The sequence below is a fragment of the Zootoca vivipara genome, chromosome 5 (genome assembly GCF_965207765.1).
Source record: "Zootoca vivipara chromosome 5, rZooViv2.hap1.1, whole genome shotgun sequence".
Classification (NCBI taxonomy): domain Eukaryota; kingdom Metazoa; phylum Chordata; class Lepidosauria; order Squamata; family Lacertidae; genus Zootoca; species Zootoca vivipara.
Window position 1 is genome coordinate 52,036,771 of NC_142588.1, and position 25,805 is coordinate 52,062,575.

The 25,805-nt window shown below is 41.1% G+C and overlaps 1 protein-coding gene across 1 annotated transcript in view; it reads right to left on the minus strand.

Annotated features, from left to right (window-relative positions):
- The window catches only part of CFAP58 (cilia and flagella associated protein 58), an 88,156-nt gene that overhangs the window by 38,171 nt on the left and 24,180 nt on the right, over nucleotides 1–25,805 (minus strand). Inside the window, exons 9-15 of the mRNA XM_035133533.3 lie at nucleotides 25,051–25,242; nucleotides 16,737–16,898; nucleotides 14,195–14,341; nucleotides 9,776–9,916; nucleotides 9,230–9,453; nucleotides 7,061–7,172; nucleotides 598–702 (exon numbers count right to left, since the gene is read on the minus strand). Of these exons, the coding sequence (XP_034989424.2) occupies nucleotides 598–702; nucleotides 7,061–7,172; nucleotides 9,230–9,453; nucleotides 9,776–9,916; nucleotides 14,195–14,341; nucleotides 16,737–16,898; nucleotides 25,051–25,242 (1,083 nt within the window). The remainder of the gene's footprint in view (nucleotides 1–597; nucleotides 703–7,060; nucleotides 7,173–9,229; nucleotides 9,454–9,775; nucleotides 9,917–14,194; nucleotides 14,342–16,736; nucleotides 16,899–25,050; nucleotides 25,243–25,805) is intronic.

A 25,805-nucleotide genomic window follows, 5' to 3' on the forward strand; every position in this document is an offset into this window, starting at 1 on the left:
TGACGGTACCATAGCCTTGCTCTATAGTTTTGCTGTAGAGCCATTTTAAAACAAAGAACAGCACGGCTCTGTACCCCAGAGAATTGCTCAGCTGGAGGAATATAGGAAGCTGAGATGCCTCAACTAAACTAGACTATTCCCTTCAATATAGCATAGTACAGCTGAGTGGTTCTGCACTGGTGAAGTGAAGCAAAAGTGTGTTAATCTAGCAAAATTATGTACAACAATGTGTCAGAAGGCAGCAGGAAGCCTTTTTGATTTAGACAAGTCTTCTAAGGAGTGTGCTCATTAGAAAAAGAAATTAGCCAGCAAGGAGCTGTGAAGACAAATAGATCTCTGTTCCATGCAACCATTCACATCACATGCACTATTCATCACACCAGTCATTCCACATGATCCCATCACCACTGACTGCACTAGCTGAAGGAAGTTTGCATTTTTCCCAATTGCAACAGAAGCACAGCCTTAGGGGATGACATATGGATCCCTCAGAGCAAATAAAAATAACATTTGTGCAGAAATGAACCCAATAATAGGGGAATGACCCAAGAGAAACACATGTATGTAAGCAGGATACATCCAACATGCCAACTGTACCTGGAGGAGCAACTCTTTTTCAACCACTTCTTCCGTCTTGCTAATAAGTCGTTTCTGCAATGCATGTATCTTTTGTATCAACTCATAGGTATTTGGGTCGCTGGCCTGCATGATAGGAATACGAATTTTTAGTTGCAAGTTCTGTGCCTTGTAGTACGCCTAATTGCTTAAAACTTAAATGAATACCTTCCACACTAAACATGGCGTTACATAATAAAACTTAAACTTTAAAGCTGTTATTTATTCCCCTAGCAATATGAACAGCCCAGGCTATCAATCTAGACAGTAGCAGGTTCAAATTGCTTCCACACAGAGCAGTCATGGAAATCTGCCTATGTACCTCATTTAGGGTTTGAGGAAGCATCAGCTTCATTGATCAACATGTGCAGGCAAGCACATATCCTGAGCACAATAGAACATAGTCACATGATTGTTGTCTTCTGGCCAGTCGTACTACCTTCTGAATTGTAACATTCATGCTACATTTTGTATTATTGGGCTTTCAAAGAACTTTTGATATAGCCCCTCAATCAATTTTTATTGCGGTCAAAGACCAGACAGCAAAGTTAACAATAACAACATATGCATATCTGCCAAGTTATCCCTTTTTTAAGGGATTTTCCCTTATGCTGAATAGGCTTCCTCGCGAGAAAAGGGAAAACTTGGCAGCTATGAACATATGCCACATCCACATGAAGAAGTGGATGTAATTAAAAATTGCCTATAAACTTATTTACATTAAAAATAACACTCCTTCAGCTTAAATCTGTATTCTGGAGATTAAAATGAATACTCATTCGTCAGTCATCACTGTCACCACAGCCTGTCTTGTCCTTGTTGCTACAAAACAGAATTTTGCAACAGGCCTAATGATATCCAGATTTTTATCAGCAAGATGTTTCCTCTGAGCATCCAGCTAATTTCCTTAATAAAGGTAAAATTAGCTCTCTTTGGGTATCATGGTACCATGGGCAGTATAGAAGAGCGTGCCAAATGGATTCACTCTCATCAGAATTGCATGGGCATAATCTTTGCTCAGCTGAGATGTCATGATATCTGCCCTCTAGTAGTGCTGAAGGGAGAACATTAAAACGGGCTCTGGAAAAAGTCTCTGGGGTTCGTGCAGAGATTTCTAGATTTTAGAGCAGGCATCCTCAAACTCGGCCCTCCAGATGCTTTGAGGCTATAGTTCCCATCATCCCTGCCCACTGGTCCTGCTAGCTAGGGATCATGGGAATTGTAGGCCAAAAACATCTGGAGGGCCAAGTTTGAGGAAGCCTGTTTTAGAGGATCAGATAAAATCAGTTTGGAATTCTATGTCCCAGATTTGTTCTTTGATTATATATCTGGCCCTTCCCATTTCCAAACTATTCAGGAGAAAGGCTGTAAAAGGACAGTTTTCGTGTAAATGCCCTTCCACCATTTTGTTTGATAGTTATCAACTAGCAACAAGGGAAACAGCCCAGTTGGGGTCTTATTAAGTCTTGTCATGTGTATAGAGTAACTAGCCACACTTTGGCTTCAATCCTATATAGGCCCGTCTCCAGTCACAGGGCTGCATTAGGGACACATTTACGGGTTCAGAGAATTGACCTAAGAAATCCTGATTGTATTTTTTCATAGGGGTCCAAATTAGAGAGGGGAAACTAGTTGTGTACCATATAATAGTTGTGCTATAGATTTTCCAGCAAATAGTTTAACAGCAGCTGGAATAAAATTTCCTCCCTTTGCTCAGTGGAATCTTAAAATTGCTGCAGTACTTTTTTGGGTACTTGGAATACTGTGTATAGTTGTGGCCACCACATATCAAAAAGTATATTTTAGAGCTGAAAGATGTGCAGAAAAGGGCAACCAAACTTACCAGGCAGCTGTGGAAAGTTGCAAACAACATTTGAGGTGTTTCAGTTGGGGTGGGGAGGAGTGAGTAGTAGTAATAATAATAATAATAATAATAATAATAATAATAATAATCTATATATATAAAGTCCAAGTTGTCCCTGCGTCCAAGCTGTCCCGTGTGTCCCTGGGGTACTGCGCATGTGCGCCAGGGACACAGGGATTGGACGGAGAGACAACCAGGGACACAGGGAACAGCCAACCGCCGCTCTGCCAACCGCCGCTCCGAAGCCCAGTCTCATGCTGGAGGTGCGCGGTGAGGCGGCGGGGGAGAGAAGCGCTCCCCCCCGGCAGCCGTGCCGCACACCGCCGGCATGGGACGGCGCTTCCTCGGGGAACCCGAGGAAGCTGAAGCGGCAGCGGGCGCCGAGGGAAGCCGGCTTTGGCTTGGCGGCGGCGGGAAGAAGGGGAGGAATTCCTCCCCTTTTTCCCGCCGCCGCCAAGCCAGTCCCCGAGTCGAAGTGCGGCGCGGCGGGTGCTTTTCGCCGTTTGCCTCCCCCTGGGGGGAAGGCAAACGGCGAAAAACCTCCGCTGCGGACTGGCTTGGCGGTGGCGGGAAGACCCGCCACCGCCAAGCCAGTCCCGGAGCCGAATTGCGTCGCGGCAGGGTTTTTTGCCGTTTGCCTCCCCCTGGGGGGAAGGCAAACAGCAAAAAGCCCCCGCTGCGGACTGGCTTGGCGGTGGCGGGAAGACCCGCCACCGCCAAGCCAGTCCCGGAGCCAAATTGTGGCGCGGTGGGGTTTTTCGCCGTTTGCCTCCCCCTGGGGGGAAGGCAAACAGCAAAAAGCCCCCGCTGCGGACTGGCTTGGCGGTGGCGGGAAGACCCGCCACCGCCAAGCCAGTCCCGGAGCCGAATTGCGGCGCGGCGGGGTTTTTCGCCGTTTGCCTCCCCCTGGGGGGAAGGCAAACGGCGAAAAACCTCCGCTGCGGACTGGCTTGGCGGTGGCGGGAAGACCCGCCACCGCCAAGCCAGTCCCGGAGCCGAATTGCGGCGCGGCGGGGTTTTTCGCCGTTTGCCTCCCCCTGGGGGGAAGGCAAACAGCAAAAAGCCCCCGCTGCGGACTGGCTTGGCGGTGGCGGGAAGACCCGCCACCGCCAAGCCAGTCCCGGAGCCAAATTGTGGCGCGGTGGGGTTTTTCGCCGTTTGCCTCCCCCTGGGGGGAAGGCAAACAGCAAAAAGCCCCCGCTGCGGACTGGCTTGGCGGTGGCGGGAAGACCCGCCACCGCCAAGCCAGTCCCGGAGCCGAATTGCGGCGCGGCGGGGTTTTTCGCCGTTTGCCTCCCCCTGGGGGGAAGGCAAACGGCGAACCCCCCCCCCCCGTGGACTGGCTTGGCGGTGGCGGGAAGAAGGGGATTCCTCCCCTTCTTCCCCCCACCGCCAAGCCAGTCCCCGAGCCGAAGTGCGGCGCGGCGGGGTTTTTCACCGTTTGCCTCCCCCTGGGGGGGAAGGCAAACGGTGAAAAGCCCCCCCCGCGCCGCAATTCGGCTCAGTCCCCCACGCGCTTTGGTTTGGGGAAGCAGGCAGGGAGACGGCAACAGCCCGGGAAGCTGCCTGCTTCCCCGAGCCGTAGCGCATTGGGGGACAGAGCCGAAGATCGGCGGGCACTGTTTGCCGGGGTTGACAAGCCCCGGCAAGCAGCGGCCGCCGATCTTCATGTGACAGGCGGTGGGGAATGCAGGCAGGCAAGAGAGCAAGCGCCTGCCTGCCTGCCTGCCTTCCCCGCCACCAGTCCCCCGGTGCTTCGTGCAGCGCTGCTGGGTGCCGACCCGGCAGGCCGCTTCCTCTAGCGCCCGTTTTTAAACGGGCTCAAATCCACTAGTAATAATAATTTATTATTTGAACCCCACCCATCTGGCTGGGTTTCCCCAGCCACTCTGGGCGGCTTCCAGCAAAATATTAAAATACAATAATTCATGATGAATAAATTATACATGACGTGGAGAAAGTGGATAGGGGAATGCTCTTCTCCCTCTCTCATAACGCTAGAACCCAGGGCCACCCAATGAGAGCTGAATATTGGAAGTTTCAGGACAGAAGTATTTTTTTTACACAGTGCATAGTTAAACTATGGAATTTGCTGCCACAGGATGAAGTGATGGCTGCTAAACTGGAGTTTTAAAATGGGTTTGGACAAATTCATGGAGGATTACAATATTAATGGCTATTACAGTAGTCATGATAGCTGTGTGCTACCTTCAGAACTGGAGGAGGAATATATCCGAGCACCACTTGTCAAGGAACACAAGTGAGGCAAATGCAGTTGCGCTCATATCCTGCTTACAGGCTTCCCATAAGTATGTGGTTGACCATAGTGCAAACAGGGTGCTAGTTCACATGGGTCTGTGGGCTGATCAGGGCTCTTATGTTCTTATTCTGGTAGCTTTGGAATACATTGGCAAAATGCTACAGAGTGACTACTGTCATCAATTACTTCCAGAGGCGGTGCTCACATGGAAAATTGTGTTGACATGCACATGGTCCCAGAACATTTTATCAGCAGGGATCAACATTAGAGCTCTTTGCCCTGGGGCATCTGCTATTTTGCTGCAGGGCAGTAGTGTGAAAGTTTAGCCATTGCAACATGCTGCAAGAAAAATCTCCTATGACAGCAGGGTCTCAGAAGCAAATGCTTCTATAACAATGCAGGCAATTATAGGGTTTTCTAGCACAGGACGGCAAGCGGAGAAAGGGGTATTAGCAAACTGCATTTTTCTTATATATGCTATTGCTATTCTACCTTCACACTTGAAAAACAAATGAACCCAGTGATTCCTAATGAGATAGACTCCAAATACTTTTCCTTGTGTTCTACAACCACAACCACAACACACTGGCTCACAACACTGGCCCTGTTTGCATCCCACAGTATGCCAAACTATGTCTTTTACAGGGGCTGCACAAACATGCTGGCTCTCAAAGAGGAGCTCCCATGTGTTTTACTCCTCCCTAGTCCTTTTAGCACAATGTGGCAGTTAAGCCAAGGTTTGGCTCTGCATGTCATCTGAACCTGGCATCACAGTTTAGGTCTCTGCTCCTTAACCACAAGCTACAACCACTGGACAAATGTTTGCATAAACCTGATAAGCCATTGTTTGGCTTATTGTAAAATGTGAACCAGGCTGCCAATCAGGGCCGTCTTAAGCGGGTCGGGCGCCCGGGCGCCGTGGTGCGCGGATCGCTCCGGCGCCCCCGCCCCGTCCCAATTCTTCCCGCGGCTGGGGGGCGGGCGCAGCGCGGTTTCCACACGGCTTTGCCATGCAGCGCCCCCCTGCCGCCCTGCCACCCCGCGCCACCCAGCCTATCCCTAGAGCCGGCCCTGCTGACAATAGAAGCTTTCTAGAATCCTTCCATCTGTTTACACAAACGTGTCCAATTAATAAATTCCTAAGGACTAAAGCAGAGATGCTTCATGCCTTTAACAGCCAAAGTGTTGATTTGTAGGAAATGTTCTATTTTTTGTTCTGGAGATGAACTGAGGCACTGTTACAAATTATTTCAACTGATTCTATATACTGGATGATCAAGCTATTTCAAAATGATTCTAGAATTCAAAGACTTCATTTTCTGCAAAGCTATGCAGAAGTACTCAGAAGTATGGAATTGTTGTTTATGTGTAAGATTTAGATGTATAGCTGACTTTATCCCATAGGCTATGGACAGGTTAAAGTAAATATCTCTAAAATATAAGCAATTTCTAAGCATTTAAATTAAATTATATTCTATATTCTATCTGCTTCTAAAGGGAAAAATCCATAATACTTTATCAGATAAAAATAAAGCATCAAAATATCAGAATTGTCTGCTGGGCAAATCAATACAACCAAAACATTCAGCTGGAGTTCTTCAGAAACTTGAATATCGCAACCAATTTGAGAGGTCAGCTAAACAACATTTGGCACTGCGTAAAAGACCAACATGCATGCAAAACAGAAATCTCAGCTGCTTGAGAAATGTTCAAATGTATCATTTCTGCTCATGGGTTTAGCTTATATTAAAAGAGATCTTTATTTATTTTGCTTTCAGTTGTGAAGCAAACGAGTGTACGTGTTTATAATACACTATACAGAATGTTGTGCTGGTTACTAAGATTCTTTTCTTTCCCAAATTTATACATGCCCTTTTCTGCTTCAACTCAATTGTTCTCTCTTCCGTTCTCTGTAAACTTCATCCAATGCAGCATTTCACATTTGACCATGGAAGAGTCGTTCCTTCTCTAAGGTGGGTGGGACTTTCTTTGAATTGTTTAATACTCTAGCCCCCTGTCCAAGTTAATCCAACTATTTCACTTTCAATCTCACCTTCAGACCTTTCTCTTCTTTTGGGCTTTATCAGTTTTCATTCTGCAAAACTTTCTGCAATCATACATCATGGAAGCAACACAAAAATAATCCCCAAATGCCTTGTGCCTATAAAGCCTGTCTGCCATTAACCACCATAGAATATGGTGTGAAAAATTTAGCCTGTCTGCCCTTTTTAATGTCAGTTTGCACAGGATTAAAATATGTTTTGTACCATGCTATCTACCGGTATTTGAAAATCTGGGCTCTTTGAAATGTGACACTTTACCTCTAATTTTCTCCATCTGTGAACATTCATAGGGTTCTCAAGCTCTTCCTCCAAGGCTCTACAGCGGGTCCGTTCCTTTAGTAACTCCTTCTGCATATGATAAACTTCTTGCCTTCAAAATGCAAGACATACAAACACCATTACCTCTGCAAAGAAGTCAACATGGCAAAATGTTTATTAGCTCTCTTATTTGGTGTAAGAGAGAAACGTGTAGCCATCTCTCAGTACAATTCTTCTTTCGCATATATTTACTAGTAATTTCAATTACTCAAGCAAACATTTTCAGCACTGGCTGTAGAAAAGTTTCATGATGTAATGCTTTTCTCAGGCATCCCATTTGACTCTTGCCAAAAGCAATGGCAAACTTTCCCTATTTACATAAGGCAGTCGTTCAGAGGTCTACTATGCAAGATACCAGCATTAGGCTTGTCACAAAGGATCTTTTTTACCTAAGAGATCAAAAATTGGAAGTGTTGTTTCAAGAAACAAAATATGGCAAAAGGAAATATGGTACAATCAGCATGCATTATTTAGGACTTGAGATGAGAAGAGTCGGACACGGCTAAACGACTAAACAACAACAAATGAGTGGCTAGTGATAACAAAACTATAGTTGAAACTGTCCAGATGTCATACATATCCCATCATGCCTACTACCACAAGGAGATAAATGTAATGTCGCCAAAGCAACCTTGGTGACCTTGTTGTCGAGTATTTCCCAGACATTCCATCTGTGACTTATGGAGGCAAGTTGAGGCAACCCTTTCAGGCAACAGGATCCACCAAGGCAACAAATTCTGATGTAGATATTTATTCCCCTTTGTTTCTAATGTAGAACTTCACTTATCCCTTCTTCCCTAGTTGGGGGGGGCACCATTTTGTGGTTTGCCTCAGATGCGGAAATGTTTGGGATACCACACACCCCACAAAAAGGTATCAGTCTACTAAGCCACTCAAGAGAAATTGTTAGCTCTCTAGTATCTAAAGTTCACAATAAAAACATCCCATGACCATTGCCTCTCTCTACAATAGTTTCCAAAGGAGAAAACAATTTTGTTCGTTATAGCCACCACTGGCACATTACCTGCAAATTCTTTTAAAACTATCTTAGGCTGCATCTTATATACACTTACTACAGAGTAACATCCACTGAATTCAATAAGATTTTCTTTTCAGGAAAAAATGCTTAGAAGGACCCTGTTATTTAATTGTCTAAAAGTCATTTAGTATTTGAGAATTAGCTACAGTAAAAAGTTCCATGAAATTTGCACACTCATTCACCCAAAGAAATAAGTCCAATTAAATTTTTTTTAAGCACCTTACCTATTTTATTGTTCTTATTCTTTGGGACTAGCAGAGTAACTCTCTAGAGCAAACCTTATTAATGTCTGTGAAGTTTTGCCAACAGCATAAATCTTACTTAACAGAAGACAGAACTAAATCCTCCTTTGCCAAACCAGTAACTCACTGAAAGCAGTCCTTTTCTTTAGTCTATTTTCTTACAAGCCCACAGTGACTATATAACAATGTTTTCCCAAAAGAACAAAATATGTCTCAAGTACAGCAAGGTCTTTTTTCTTTTTCTTTTTAAAGTATTAGCACAAAAAAGGAGGAGATAAATCTAGCAAGCCCATAAAATTTTGCTCTGAGGTAAACACAATCTCGAATGAAAATTTAAGCAAATCTTTCTACTAGGATCAAGCTACCTGATAAATCTAAAGGACAAAAAACTGAGAATATATTAGGGCTTGTTATAAATATGTGAAATGTTCTGTTTCCACTATGAATTACCTAATAAAAAACAGACCTGCTAATGTGGGTCCTGGGCCCCACTAAGTTATTCACTGAACTCTGAACACTTTCCCCATTGCTGCCTGTCAAGTTTTATGTCATCGCAATTGTAGAGGTAAGTAAAGTTTGGAAGTGGGAGAGTTTGGTACCAGCAACTTCCCTTTAAAATGATGTTTCTTTTTCGTGGCTATTGATTGGCTTATTTGCTTGAATTTAAATCTAGTATTGTATGAGGTCATGTGAAGCAAATCCTTCTTTAAAATAACTGATATGTCAACACAAATCTTTGTCATGCATGAAAACAAACATTCCCCAGTGTCTCAAAAGCAGTGTCATGGCCGCAGCCACAAGCAAAATTGATTCATTCTGTCTTTCTACCTGAGTTCTTCCACATTAGCTACACTCTTGGCAAGTATTGCCTTCTCCCGACGAAGTTTCTTGATCTCCAGCTTGAGTAGTCGGATGTCTTCCATTCTTTGCCGGTACTGCATTTCTCCCTTGTTCAGAATTGATTGCTGGATTTTGATCTTCTCATATAGAAGAGCCAATTCATCGTTGCGACGAACCAGCTGGCTCCCCAGAATGTCTCTTTCACTGATAACCTAGAAAAAGTGACAGGCCAAGACAAGATTCTACAGATGGGCTGAAAGTATGAAAATTGTCAGTCATAAAGCATAAGGGGGAGAAGTGCCTTCATCAGCAAAAAAAAAAAAATAGCACCAAAATGTTGCACATTGTCAGTAAATAAAAATATTACTGACGAGGGTCTGAAGCAGTCCTGACAGTGGGCCAGATCTTCATCTAGGACAAGCTGGCATCTTTCTGTTTTACAACACTATGGTATGTTAAGTGGGTTGATGCCAATTTGCTTCAACTGAGTCACATTGGAGTAAGTGCCACTGAAGCAGTGCTTGTATTGCTTACCTGGTCTAATTCTTTTTTTTGCCTGATCCTCTCTGCATCAGCTTCAGAAATAATTTTCAAGAGTTTTCTTTCTTCTTCCTCTTGTTTTTCAATAAAGTGTTTAGTCTCCAGAGCTTGTTGTCTCATTTTAAGCAGTTCACTCTGACAGAAACAAAAGAAACAGGAAATAAATTGTGTTTAGTAACAGCTTCTGACTTTATAAACCTGGGAATTTAGGATTATTAAGATTTAGACAATCTTGTACTCTTGCTTAGGTTCTCATGTTTTGTTGGATTGAGTTTCCTGTTTTTCAACAGCAAATGAGAAATACCACACAAATGCACACTAAACTCTTATAAAAGAAAGGTTGTAACAATATGTCCAACATCTTTGTATTGTACATCATACCCAGGAGAAATGTCAGTGTGGTTTAGGCTCAATTTGTAATTCTCAGGCATTTCTTAAACTTACAGAGGGGGGAAATGAACAGTAGTAGATAGTGGAGAATTCAGTTGCTTGCAGTAATAACCCACCACTATCTTTATAACTTATCAAACTTGTCTGGAATTGGTGCAAGTGAAATTATACGTTTTCCGACACAGAAAATTGTGACACAATCACACAGGCAGTTGGTTGATCATGAAATCATTACAATCAGATGACTTAATAGCATTACACAGTAGACAGAGAATACTTTCAGATAAAGCCCATAACCGTGGGAACAGTCCAGGTCACCTTCATTCAAGCTGCTGACATTTTTATAGTGTGCTTGGAACAGCATAGAGAACTCAGAGACAAAGATCCTAGATTCAAGGATAGTACATAGACAATATTATGTAATAAGTTACAACAGGTTCACAGTCAAGAGCTGAGGTGATAAAGTTTGCACACAATAGGTTTGTTATTTATCTGTAATTTATTGCTTTTGCCTTTAGCAAAGTTGTATCATTCCTAGATAAATTGCTAGTACAGTAGTTCACTGGGAGCAACTCAAGGTGTTTTATTTTCAAATGATAATGATACCATGCCAAAGGAACCACCAAATATTCTGTGGTGCTTAAATTGTTAAAGGGACAATCACTTTGTTAAAGTGATAGAAAGGAAAAGGCTATTCCTATTGATTCCTTAGTTGGGAAGTATCTTCAAAAACAAGCAACATTTGCGATATATTTTCAGGACAGGAAGTTTTTCAAAGACAGACATTTGATCCTGCTCTACAGATTCTGAAAAGGGCCGGTTCCAATAAATGGGGATGTGTGTTTGGTCTCTTGAGAAAAAAGCAATGCAACAACAAAATTGGTTGCAAAAGCAATAATTTAAGAGAACTGGTAGAACTGTTCTGTTATACGTACTAATAAAATACCTTGCTCACATGTTGTTTTCTTTAATAAAACTTTTATTTTCCCATATGCACAATATTTGCACCACACTTACTTCAGTTAGGACACTAATCAAACTTTATCAGCAGAGCAATAATGGATGCTGCCTAGTATAAATGCAAGCAACAGTGTGTAAAAAGTAACAGTCTGGAAGTGTAAAACTGTTCATGTGGTTCAGCATTGCTGAAACATTTTTTTAATATCAAAACGCTATCCTTTTTGTCACAGAATATACAAGCTGTAAACAAGATACAGCTTTAGATGTTGGCAGAAGCTATTGATATAAACAAATATTCTGGTTCAGATGCATTAAGTGCATGAAAATCTAAGCTGTTTTGCAAAGTGAAAACCAAACAACTACCAGACAATCCAGGAGCCCCATGTTAAGCAGAAGACCGAAAGGTGTCAGAAATCTCACAGAGGTGTGATCTAAATACCTTCATGTATAGGATCTGCACATTCTCATGTGACGGGAAACACACAGTGCATGGGTAAGCTTTCCCACTAGATCCTGGCCAAAGCGCCAAAGACAAATGTAGAAGTTGCATACTAGGACACCCACTGAATTTAATGCATAATATTTGGGTTGGGGTTGGGAAAGAGGTAAAAGAGGGAGGAGAACACTCTTAACATTCTAGGTATTTAGCAGAAACTCTGTAGGCATCAGAGCAGAATGCCCTCAAGCCAGTTACTAAAGCGAGGATAGGCCACAGACACTTTTGCTGCTGAATAATTGAACAGGTAAAAGAGCACAGCAATCAAGCTGCTGTCAAACTGTTGGTGGATGGCTCCACAGTGACAAGGCAGCATTAGAGGCTAGTTAAAGGAGACAGTTTTGCACAAGAAGTAAAGTTCTGAATGCTTTCTCCATAGCTGATATAACAACTCGCAGACAGACCGAGAACCCAAATTCATCACCTCTTTACAGAGTTCTATTGACATTCTGTCATAACAGTAATGTGCTGACAATAGCTGAAAACCTACAGAGTCACTGGGGCGTAGCATAAAATTGACAAAAAGAAAGCAAAGCAAAAAGTAGCAAGGAAGGGATCTCCCCCTTTAGTGAGAATAAAAATGACCTGCGATGGATGCTGTTTCTCTTGATCTTAAAAAGAAAAAAGAGAGAGACTGAAGTTGGGAAAGTTACATTTCATGCAGCCAGATTCAGCTACATTCAATGTAACAAAAAAAAAGCATTGACAGTATTCTACTTTCTTTTTGATTTAGCACAGATTTATCACTTTCTGCTGCTCCTCAAAAGTAAATTTCCACCTGAAATCCACTCACAGGGAATCTAGTTATTTGGTAATGAAAAACTAAAACCACTCTCTGTGTGTATCTTTTCTTCTTTCTTAATATACTACAGGGAAGGCGGAATTATATCCACAGAAAATAGTCAAATCGGCAAAAGTATTAGATCTCTATAATATTCTTTACTAAGTTTTTTTCCTGGCAAGATCATAAACTTTTTATAGTTGCATGGCCAGCAAAAATTCAAGAACTGACAATTTTCCATCTATGCATCTCCATGCCAGGAATCACACAAATGTTAGGGATACAAGCCCTGCCAGAAAAATGAGGGCAACCATGGAATATTGACTCTACCCTGCCATTTATAGACTAGGGAACAGTCAATTTAAAATACTCCTATCCTACAAATCTGTTAAACAGAAGTCAATTCAACAAATGTGGACCAAAAAGTATGATGACTAACCAGCATGGGCCAGCAGAGAACTCACTTTGAATTGCAGTCTTTTTGAGGAACCCCAAGTGTTAGTAGAATCAGAATGTTTACCAGGAAGCTTGAGTTTGTAATTGTAAAAACTTTTTGTAGCTTCCCATATGTTGCTGGTGCAACATTTTCTCCCTTCCTTCCTTATCTTTCTTTATTGTCTAACAGTTATTTTGCTTAATTCCTAATTATCTTAACTCTAGTTACCTGGCTTGACAGATCACCTGAAATCTTGTAACCTGTCACTTACCCTACTGTACAGCTTCCCTGCCAAGATAGTAGAACAGAAATTTGAGCCTCACCGCTCCATTGTAAGTAGCAATAGGACAATCATTTGCTTTGATCAACCATGCTATACATGCAGTCAGCTTTCTTATCCAATATTTGAACCTGGATAGGAGAGTTAATTTGCCCATTTCAAATTAAGGATATGAAATTGCAGGTGCATTGTATCCTGTGTGTGTGTGTGTGTGTGTGTGTGTGTGAGAGAGAGAGAGAGAGAGAGAGAGAGAGAGAGAGAGAGAGAGAGAGAGAGAGAGAGAGAGAATGTTTAGATGCAATCATGTCAACCACCCAATCATCCCAGGGCACCCTGGCAGGAAAATCCCCAAGAGCTCTATGGAATCCAATGGCCTCCAGAGGAGGTACCTTTTTAATAGGTGCCCCATCCTTGCAGGAGAGGAAAGGCTCATGCAAGCCTAAACCTAAGTAGGATGTGAGTTGTCCATGGCAAGTTGATAGACGTTAGATCCCACTCATCCCTTTCAGATCACCATCCAGCTACCTGATCAAGTGTGTTCTATGTCGAGCTGGTGACGTTTTGGGACAGCCCTACTGCAGCCATTGCAGCCATTAAGTCCTGAGGCACTTGGATCTGGCAGCTTTAACATGGATGCTGAAATCCCCAGGAATCCACAACACCAAATCGGATACCACTTTTATCAGCTCAGACTGATGGATGGAGCGCTGCAGAATGAGCAGTACACCAACATATGCCAAGTGGCAGGGCCTCTTCTGGGCAATGGAATGGGAGACTTCCAGCTCTCACTGCTTTCACTTGCAATGACTGCAGGATGCACTCCTACCATTACTAAAACCATTAATGTTCCACAACAGCACTAGCTTGGTCCACTCTGAAGAGCCACAGAAGACTAAATATATTTTAATACTGCTCTTCAACAGCTATTGACAAAAAAGATGTATTTTATATAGACAAAAAAGTCTATTCAAGAAGGTAAACAGGTACATTTCTGCCAATTCAACAACTTAAAACCAATTCCTTTACCTCTGATCAATACTGGGACACTTTTTCTAATGGAAGTTCCTTACCTTTAAGGCCTCTTTCTCTTTTTCTATCCGCTGGTGGTCCAGGTGCATTTTCACAAGAGCTGCCTCTTTAGCAGAGATCTCTTCTTTCAGCTGGTCTACCTGGTGTGTCATAATCTTCAGCTTCTTTCTCATTTCATTGATTTCATCCTAACATGACAGAATTGAGGGCAGTGATAGATATAACATCTACATTTTTCTTTCAGCATAGTCGTATTTCACCCCAGAGCCAGTCCAGGATACCATGAACAATGGCATCAAAAACCAGAAAAATATCAAGAAGCAGGAGCAAGGTCTCAGGCCCCTGTCTGATATAAAGGTATAATACAATGACAAAATAAGAACTCTGGTTCGCACTTAGGTAAATGCAACATAACAAATATCACACACACAAACACACACATCCTTTGAAACTAGAGCTTGTCATGTGATATACACATCATTACTCATGTAAAGAGAACAGGAGAAAGCTGAGTATAATCCTAGGTATGTTACACATCCTCATGAAGAAAGCCAGCTAGTTTAAAAGTTGGTATGCACATATGTTTCCAAATCTACTACTTTGGTAATGAAAAAGGAAATGCTCCCATGAATTTTGCAAAGCTTGAGGTTATATTCATTTAAATTAACAAGCAACAATTCACAAAAACAGAATGATCAAAAAATGTGAAACCATCCTAGCAAGTACTGAAATTCAGCCAACACCTCCTTTATCAAATGGCTTTACTGGGTCTGAGCTTATGATACCCTGGATATCAGAAGCAGTGTGAACAGGGTTTGGCAATGAGGGAATTTTCCTTATTAAATAATCTGAAAATGCCTACCAAGAGGTTTGGTTTCTCAAATAAGCTTGCACCAATTAAGCTTATATCCCAAGAGAGATGACAATTCTGCATAGTTTTTCAGATAAGACCATCTTTGTTTTCATGGCTGGCTGGCTTGTTACTGAACTATGAATGATGGTCTTATTGCTGTAGCATAGCTTGACTATACTATAAAAGTTACTGTATGTTCAGGTGTTTTCTCCTACTCCTGAATTTTGCAATTAATGCTAACTGAATCCTCTTGCTCCCCACACTCTTTTGAAATAAATTAACACCTTATAGATGCCATGATAATTACCCACTTCCATTTGGGCAAGGGCTATATTCCTAGCCAGCTACAAGCCTGTGCAAGAAATTCCATAGTCAGATTTAAATTATGTTTTCCTTACCACGCCACCACTGTAGCTACTTCCTTACTAATTTGATGGGCTAACTTTCCCTCAGGAAAAAAAAATCTGTATCTTTTTACTACATGCTGCAATGACAGCTTTTCCCTACTATAGAAAATAATTTGTTGTTTAATATTGGTTTATACTGTACATGTCTATTGATTCTTCACACAAAGCTGAAGACAAAAGGAAATTGATGGTTGAGCCATCAATCTGATACAGTCTTGTTTGACTCTCCTTTAGCCCCCTGAAGCTTTGGATAACCCTTGGCAGACACTTTCAAGGCATCTACTTTAAAACATTACTATATTCAGATAATCGTATCATTCAAGAGCATTTATTTGTAATGTTCTTAAGTTAGGCCATCTGAAAAATGGTTCCCCTCTCCACTGGGTACAGATTTCGAGATAATCTTTGGAGGACATCTGATATGGAAAGTTCTCCTGTAATCCAGAACAACCAGAGACTTGTCACTTTCCTAATTTGACTCCTGAGTCATCTCTTCATCTTTCAAAGACATACATGTGAAGATTGTATCGTGAATAGTCCCCCCCCCACAGCCACCTAGACTCTATGTTCTAGAGTAGAGCTTTCCAAACTTTTCATGTTGGTGACACACTTTTTAGACATGCATCATTTCGCAACACAGTAATTCAGTTTTACTAGCAAACTAGAGGTTAAACTAACCCAGGCATCCCCAAACTTCGGCCCTCCAGATGTTTTGGACTACAATTCCCATCTTCCCCGACCACTGGTCCTGTTAGCTAGGGATCATGGGAGTTGTAGGCCAAAACATCTGGAGGGCCGCAGTTTGGGGATGCCTGAACTAACCCCTTTCTAGCTCCGGGAGGAGCGTGGGGAGCATTCATGTGACACACCTACACACTGCCACCGACATGCTAACGTGTTGCAACACGCTGTTTGGAAAGCTCTGTTCTAGAGTCATGACTGTCTGCATAAACAGTCAGGTCAATGTAGCGGAGGTTTCTAATATAACTTTTTCCACAGGAGGGACAAAGATATGAAAACAATCATGTCAACATTCATATCTTCTAGATATTAACCAAGAATGGGTGGCTCAAATAAAGGCTGGGCTATAGGACCACAGCCCTCCTACTGAAAATATCAAGCAATTAAAAATAATAATAATCCTCAAAAACTCAAAGCCACACACTTTTCCCTGTCCCACACACATTTTATACTGTCTTTAATTTACAGAGTCATTTCTGTCAATCTGAAAATTGCAGCCCTCCCAAGTCAAAATGTTACCAGCCACCACTGCGTGGCTCAACTAAAATGGAGAAACAACTTAGTAAAACTGCTTTTTAGTACCTGGGCTTCGATCAAATTTTTACTGTAGAGGTTTCTGTCTGATCTCACAGCTTCATAGAGGTTCTGTTGCTGTTTTAATTTTGTTTCAGACTCTGCTATCTGCTTTTTATAGTCAAAGATCTGCATTTCCCGCACTTTGATATCTTCCATGTGATGGAGGACCTGTCAGAGAAAGCATGAAATAAATATCATTAAACCACCCTTCTATGACGACTAGCAGTGCTCTATATACAACTACAAATACAAAGATTTCTGTTCAACCAGACAGATTTGGGCTAAGGTCTGGATTATATTTACAGACCATATTGTGCTGTAAAAGAATTGCAGCTGCAATTTGAAGGAGGAGACTTCGCATGGGAAGTCAGGATCATAACCTTTCCCCACACACCATTTTCCCACTGAAAATCATCTCTACCCAGCTTTTCTCCAACAGGATCTCCTGATATCTTTCCCCCAACAGGAATAAAAGCAGCTAGGAAGAGGTCAAGTCCACTTTGCAATTATTAAAAAGATTTTTGCAGTGTAAATCTTATACATATATACTTGTAAATAAGTTGCATTGCATTCAGAGGGATATGCTCCTAGGTAAATGGGTAGAGGATTGCAACCTCTGTGTAAAGGTAAGGTAAAGGTAAAGTACCCCTGGATAGTTAAGTCCAGTAAAGGCGACTATAGGGTTGCTGTGCTCAACTCGCTTTCAGGCCGAGGGTGCCGGCATTTGTCCACAAACAGCTTGCCGGGTCATGTGGCCAGCATGACTAAACCGCTTCTGGCGCAACGGAAACCAGCGCATGGAAACACCATTTACCTTCCCGCTACAACGGTACCTATTTATATACTTGCACTGGTGTGCTTTTGAACTGCTAGGTTGGCAGGAGCTGGGACAGAACAATGGGAGCTCACCCCGTCATGTGGATTTGAACCACCGACCTTCCAATTGGCAGGCCCAAGAGGCTCAGTGGTTTAGACCACAGCACCACCCACGTCCTGAAAACTCTGTGTACTGTATATACACATGTGCATATGGTTAATATGAAATGAAACCGCATGTTATGAAGACATTTCTGTCTTTCTCTCATTTGTAGTGACCAGGTTGTTTGAACTGTCTAATGACATATTTCAAATTTGTTGCTGAAAACTAGCCTTGGAATCAATACATCACCTTTGTAATGAATCTTGCCCTCTGCCAAAGTGTGAAATGGTTGTCTTAAGGAGCTGCAATTAGTTTCAAATAGAGGAGAGCAAAGGACTGTATAGTTGTTGTTTTTTAAAGTGTCTACATGGATCATTTTAGCCAATGAATGTTCTTTATAGGGTCAGTGGAATTTAATAAACTTGGACAGCTCTGTGTTATAACTTCAGGTACACATGAGAATCCTCAGTATCTGAGCTACTATGGGCTCTTGTCCTTCTCATTTATCATAACTATCAATCCGGATATCCCATTGTACTGCATACCTCTTTGCAAGGATAAAAACAGCCAAAATTATTTGCCTAATCATATCACAATTTGCCTTTCTTAAGGAAAACGAGCATTTGGAGGAGAAAACATGGAGACAACGATCATCTGGAATGCACTGGACAGTTTGTCATGATGAAATTGAAGGTGTCACAAATACTTAAATCTTAATACCTCTCCAGCATTTATTTATTTTTTGCACTATACTATATTGATAGGGAAGAAGAAAAATTGCCTTCTTAAAGAGCAGGGCACATATGAGCTCTCAAATTAAGCAAGGAGAGCATAGAACCCCCAAATAGTGAAGTTTGTATGATATGAAACCAGCAAGAAAAACATTTTACTACTACAACTTCCTCTTGGAAAAATATGCATTCATGTTCCTCTCTGCCATGCAAGATACTGGAAGAAACCTATCCCTAGCACCAAGGTTTTTTGTGCTTTCTTGTACAATAACCCTCTCTCCCCTATAATTATTTACATATATGCTATGTAGTTTCCACTTCATTTATCCAACTGACTGGGGAGAGCTGTACAAACTTTGCAGTAATGAGAGACATGGGAATATTTTAAATATGTATTTTTGCTAATAAAACTCATAAGGAGAAGCCAGAGAAATCTGATAAATTTTAAATTTCAGATATCTGAGGTTCTGGAAATGGTTTCTTCATTACCTTGACATTAGATGGTAATGAAATAGATTGTTGGAATTTGTCCACCCTGCCTAGCTTCCTTGCATTGAGGCCTATTCTTTAAATTCATAAATTATGTTCATGAACCTTCAAAGGAAGAGATAACATTAATGTTCAGAACAGCTACTCAGTAGTACAGCTTGCAACCCACATTTGTCTATGCTGAAAGAATTCAAGCTTTGCTAGTGTATAGTAGGGTTATCAGTGTGCAAGCTTTGGGGCGAATGCTTAATTAATTGATTACTCTACCAGATACCTCTAACCAACTCAGGAGATAAAGTACATCTAAATATAGAAAGTTTTATTGCAGTAGTGGCAATGGTACTCAAGTGCATTTGTTGCTGACTGCAGAGATGCCTAAAAACTGCTTACAGTTTAAAACAAAAGCAGAGACCCAGCTTATAATTTAACTCCTACTCCTACCTTTTGCTTTTTCCTGTTAAAAACAAGTTGCCAATAGCAATAAAAGTGAGCTCAAAATCAATAATGTGTATTTCAAATCTGAAGCCTAGCTTAGTGATTATATAGGCTGAAGCAAAATTAGAAAACAGATCACTGAATTGTAACCATGCATCTTGGGAGTTGATGAACAAAAGTACAATAATAAACTACTTTACTATGTTTTACAAGTTGGCATCCATTGTTCTGATGTTGACTGTGCTTTCATAAGAATTTATAAAATTGTTGTGTGGGAGTAACACCTCTCCAATAACTCTCAAACTGGAACAGGATGAATTAATGGATATTTTATTATGAACTCAAGAGTTGTCAACTGAGAATAGGAAAACATTTCCCTTACAATGCTGAGCTCTTCTTCTTTTCCTGAGAACTCTGTAATTATCTCCTTTACAGATGGCATGTTGGGAAGAATGGACAAAGTATCACTTGATGAGCTTCAATAGAGTGATTTTGCATTGAAGGTCAGATTTTCAACTGCCATACATACATGGAGCTGGATCAGAACAGACTGCTTACTTACTGCCACGAATGTCTGTCTTCTCAGGACAATGTGCCATGACTCAAGTAACTTGTACCATCTGAAATTGTTTTACTAATTCAAGTGCATTTTTAAAATTCTAGATGCATTTCTGGCATAGCACTTGTTATTCACACTTGTTCAATTTGCTGGAGGTTGTCATCTGTAAAGGTAATCTGAATCCTCTGTTCTTCAGCATGATTCAATGAACTAATGAACTCTAACATTTCTTCATCAGAAACTCATATGAAACTGTAATAACTAAACTTCCTAGATTTCAATGTGCTGATCTTGTACAGGGTGTAATCATCTCAGACTGAAAGCAGTCAGCATCCTTCCTCTGTGACTGGGGCCACAGTGCACAATGTACATCAAGCAACCTATCTAGCAAACTGATGTGCCTAAATTGGAGTAAGAAGCCTGGAGAGGGTTGTTTCTCTCACAAACAATTTGGCACATCATACATTATTTACAAATCAGTATATAAGTTTTGGAAACTGATCTGCAACATTAAAAAAAATCTGAAAGAAAACCTCAGTTGTGATTAGATCAGCTGAAAAAATAGTCTAAATTCTTTGATCCTGGGAAGCTCTCTGGGGTCAACTAGAACAATATAAAAAGGCAATTGCTTCTGAGTTGCTTCAAAGCACAGAAGTATTAGCTCTATAGCCAGCCACTGGTTCTGTCAATATCCTCATACTAGGAAGCCAGATTTAGGACAATTTGCATTAGTGCTTTTGTTCGGCCCAGACATCATGTGCCATGGTGCTTCTCCTACCTTTACCATAGCCCTGATCAGGGCTTTTTGCAGCAGGAACTCACCAGAACTTAGTTCCAGCACCTCTCAGGTGGGAACCATTGCCATTCTAAGAGAATAAGGGAGGTGGTTCTTGGTGAGTTCCAGCAGCTCTTTTCCAGAAAAATAGCACTGGCCGTGATCTATTTGTATTTTGCTTTTCACCCTGCATTTTCACCAACTACTGTGCAATCCTAAGCATGCATACTCAGAAATAAATTCCAGAATTCATTAAGTTTTACTTTCCTGTAACTATGCTTCGGAGTGCAGCCATTGTTAAATGAACTAAGTTGCTTATCACAAATTCTGCGTTGGATCTATATTACAGTGGTACCTCTGGTTGCGGACACGATCCGTTCCGGAGTGCCATTCACACCCCAAAAAGTCTGCAACCAGAACGGCTCTTCTGCGCATGTGCAAAGCGCCGATAGAGCGCTTCTGCACATGCGGCGAACCCTGGAAGTAAACACTTCCAGGTTTGCCGTGTTCGCAAGATGAAAAGATGCAACCTGAAGCGGACGCAACATGAGGTATGACTGTATTTGCTTCACTTACTACTAAGCAATCTTGTCTTTCAGACTACATTTGAAAGGTTACTTTGAAGAGAATTACTTGTACTCTGGGGACCAGGATATCTCTTCTTCTTTGGCGATCACTCGTAGCCGAGTAAGATTGTCTTCCATAAACACGGTTTTAACAATGGGTCCGTAAGTGACTGTGGAGGCCAATTCTGGATCCACACGTCCTTCCACAGTGGGGACATTGGTTTCCAGGCAGGAGTTTATCACGATGTGGATTTGCCAAGCGTGCCTTCCTCTTAGCACGTTTCTCCCTTGCGTCCTGAGATCGAGTTTCTTCAAAGCCCATGACACCTTTGGTAAAGGCTGTTCTCAACTGGAGTGCTCACAGGCCAGTGTTTCCCAGTTGTCAGTGTTTATACTACATTTTTTAAGATTGCCTTACCCACTATATACCTGCCTGGCAACTGTAAGTTGAGAGTACCAACTCAGGCTGTAGCAGAAACTGGGCTTTTAGTATTGACACACCAGCTCTGTGGAATCACATAAGATATGCACCTAGAGTGATTTTGTTTAGGCACCTACTAAAGACATTTTTGTTTAGGAAGGTTTTCCCTGAAGCATAATCGGTCATTTATGAAGATCAATTTTATATTTGATTAAATGGTTTCATTGTTTTTAGAGTCTATATGGATAGCTTTATTGTTTTATAATTCTGTTTTTACTAATACACTGCTTTGATGGCTTTATGGCATGAAATGCTCTATAAAAACATTTAATAATAATACAATGAAAAACAGTAATAAAGGAAAAGAGCTTAATTGTCCTACACAGAAAATTATCCCTGTAATGTGTGCCCACATGAACAGCTTTATCCTCCATCAATTAGTCTACTCTTCTTTTAATTTAACTATTTATTTATTTCATATATCAAGTTCTTGCATTATGCATTATGTATTATGTGGCACCTAGAGTAGCACCTGTTCTGCTGAGTTAAAGCAGTCTATTGGTACATGTGGCATAAGGTGATCTCAAAGGTATACTTCTTCCAAGTTGTTAGGGGCCTTATATACAAATAGTAACACCTTTAACCCAGCCCAGTAGCAAACCTGCAACCAGTGAGATCATTCAAGTTTGTGTCATCACTACAGGTTGTTGGAGCACATTCCATTGTTTCAATTATGTGCTGTGTAGAGAAATACTTTGTCCTGAATCTTTCAACATTCAGCTTCTTTGGATGCCTACAAATTCTAGTGCTATGTTATGCTACTTCCTTGACCTAAAAATGGTCACATGTTTGGGGTTTTATATACGGAACTAAAGATTTTGAGAGTTACTATTATTTTGGAGCTTCCAGATGGATTTATTCACACAAAACCTGATTGTTACACAACAATTTCTAGCACAAATATCCCATTACCTTTTTAATAGCAAAATGTTTGGTAAGAAAGGTGATGGAAAATTGCACTAGAAAGTATGGGATAATAACCACTAGTTGGCAATATCATATAACTTCAACTCAAACCTATCAGGTTGAATACTCAATAAACAGACAATGCTGTATAATTTCTGCTCAAGTTGTGTGTGAATATATCAGCATGATTGCTCAATAAGCAGCTGGTCTGGAAAGTCCCCAAGTCTCCTAAACATAGAAATTTGGCAGGCAGATCATGCTTTGTTATGGATAAGCTTCTCAGACAAAGGGAAGAAAGGAAGAAGCAATGAAGGGAATACAGTAAACATCAAAATCACCAAAATCGTATTCACAGTTTTATTTGTGCAACCTATTGCCAATTTTTAGGTATTGGCATTTTTGCTCCTTGGTTTTTATGTGTAGCTAGAGAGTACCGTATGAAATACATTAGATGATAAAACAGATCTTGAGCTAATTCTAGACTTGAAGTTGATGATGTATAAACATCCTGATCTTTTTGCAAAATGCATTTGCACCAGCTATGTGCCAAGGCTGTCCAAAGTCAGAAATCACCTCCAGTGAAGAAATTAAATGTATTTTTTTTCCTTGGTTTATGATGTTTCCATTTTGGACTGGCATTACATATACCCAAACTTGGACAATCACCTCTAGTTATAAGGCCTTTCTGAGGTGGCAGCAATGACTGATGTACCTTGTTCATAACAGACCCCAATAACCTTTTTTAAGAATACCCAAGAGTTCTTAATATTCCTTCCTATGGTTAACATCAACTGTGGTGCAGCACTGAAAGGGCCATGGCTCCTGCTGTTGGCATCCATCCGTCAAACATACATACATACATACATACATACATACATACATACATAGCTCTTTATCTCTAGGCCAAGGAAGTAGGCCAATGGAAAATGTAAAAATCATGCTACCACATAAAAAATCCTCTTCTTGCTTACTTAACACATCAAGAGACTGTGGACAGGTGAACACATCAATTTCTTTCACTTTCCACACACACACACACACACACATACTGATACACAGTATGTAATGCTATTGATAAGGATTCACTGCCATAAACACAAGACAATTTAAGATACCAAAATAATAACAAATCCTACTTAAATGGGATTGTTATTACAAGGAATTTATACATGCTGTCATACAAGAAGGCACATATCTGTTAATCAGATGAAGATACAGAAAGTAATCATAAAGTGAGCAGGGAATAACAATGAGTGGAAAACAGACTGGAAGCTAGCATGCCTGTCAGTGAGTTTTATGTAGAGCTCTTCAGTCAGTTCTCAAGCAAATAACAGAGCATTTTACAGTCACATAGCAGGGCAAGCAAGCTCCACCTAACCAGCTTGAGTGAACAACACAGGCTATGACATAGCTTCTGCAAAAATTCACAACTTGTGTTTTGTTCAACGGATCAGATTTCAGATTCAAGTTGCATCCTGAGAAGTAACAGTTTTTTTATGCAGGGAGATAAGTCTAGATATCCGCATGAACAATCTAAAAAAAACCTTCTTAATTATAATGCCATGTCCTTGATATTACTGAGAAAAGAGTAAGTTATTTTATAGTGGATAAATAATTGATTAATACACAAGCAATTTCACCTTAAGTGCACGAAGCCAGGAGATATCAGTGTATAAATGTTAGTGGTTGAGGTATGGGCTGTACTACAAATGCAACAAGCTAATGAGTGCAGGGTAAGGTTGGAGGAGAGCAAGGGGGGAAACGTGCCCAAGCTTTCAGATAAAACATGCAAAAAAAACCTTATATAGTCATTCAGGATTTAACAGCTGTAGCAACCTAACAATGTCTCTCAAATAGGAAAAGAAATGAAGGGCAAGCAATTTTCTAGGGAGCACTTGCCTTTCTTTGTCCCTCTACATGCTATCTGAGGACTGATAAGACATGCTCTGCACAGCTCATTGTAATCTCTGCAGGCTCTTCACCCCTTTTCTCCCATTTCCGCATGCCTGCTAATTCACAAAATCCCATGCATCCTGCTCATATGTTCCAACAAAAACAAAATTATTCTGTCCCCAACCGGCAAATTTTTCACATCAAGCAAAACATGCTAGTTAAGTAAAAAGATGTCAATTTTCTTAATCTGCATAATTTACTCCCATCACAGAATATAGTTTTTCTGGCAGCATAATTATGTTTAATTTAGATCCTAGATCTCTTGATTAGCCAAGCAACAGGAGGGTTTTTAGGACACTAACTGTAGATACCAGAATGTATGCTTAAGTGGACTCTTTAAGATGTAAAGAACATGCAGAGGAATAAGTTTGACTCACTGGAACTTTATTCTTCTACCCTAAAGACCACTGAGAGGACCTTGGCAAAATCCATATAGAAAGTCAAGAACTGAAAGGAACATCTTGTTAGTTCTGAAAGGCAAAAGTCTGCAAACAACTCTCTCCTACCTTCTGTGTGAGATCACTGGCTTCATTGATATAGCGGTCTCTCTCTTTTTCGAGCTGGAAGATTATCTTTCTCTGTTTCTGAGCCTCATCCTTATAATTCTGAATTTCTTCTTCCAGGTTCTTCTTTGACTGTTCATGGAGCTTAACAAGATTCATCTGCTTTTGAGTAACGGTAGCAGCCTTGAGCAAGTTCTGCAAACAAACAGTGAAGATGGTTAGGGGACACATTGTATAAGAGTGATTTCACAAAGCCTAATAATACCAAGCACTCATGTCCAAACATGACATTACATGAGAGATACATGACATAGGAATTTCCTGACTTTTTTCTTATTTAATGAAAAGCAGTCATAGGAGGCTATAGTAGAATAAAAGTAACAGCAGAGGAGTTGGGGTGGGGGAGAAGACTGCTTAATTATGTCTCCTCTGGCTGTTTTCCCGCTCAAAATCTTCCTATCTAGAAGACTCCTCCTTCACCCCTCACTGCAGCCTCCCAGTTGCTTTTGATGAAAGAAGAAATGTGGAGAGACTATGTAACATATAGTTTGACTCTCAGTGCCAGAAAAGTACATAAATCATCCCAAGGTGGTACTTCATTTTTTTTTAAATGCTTGTTCTCAAGATACAAGACACTCCATTTAAAGTTTGCATGTTACTGCAGGTAGTGGACTCCTGCCAACCTAGCAGTTTGAAAGTACGTCAAAATACAAATAGATAAATAGGTACCGCTCTGGCGGGAAGGTAAACAGCGTTTC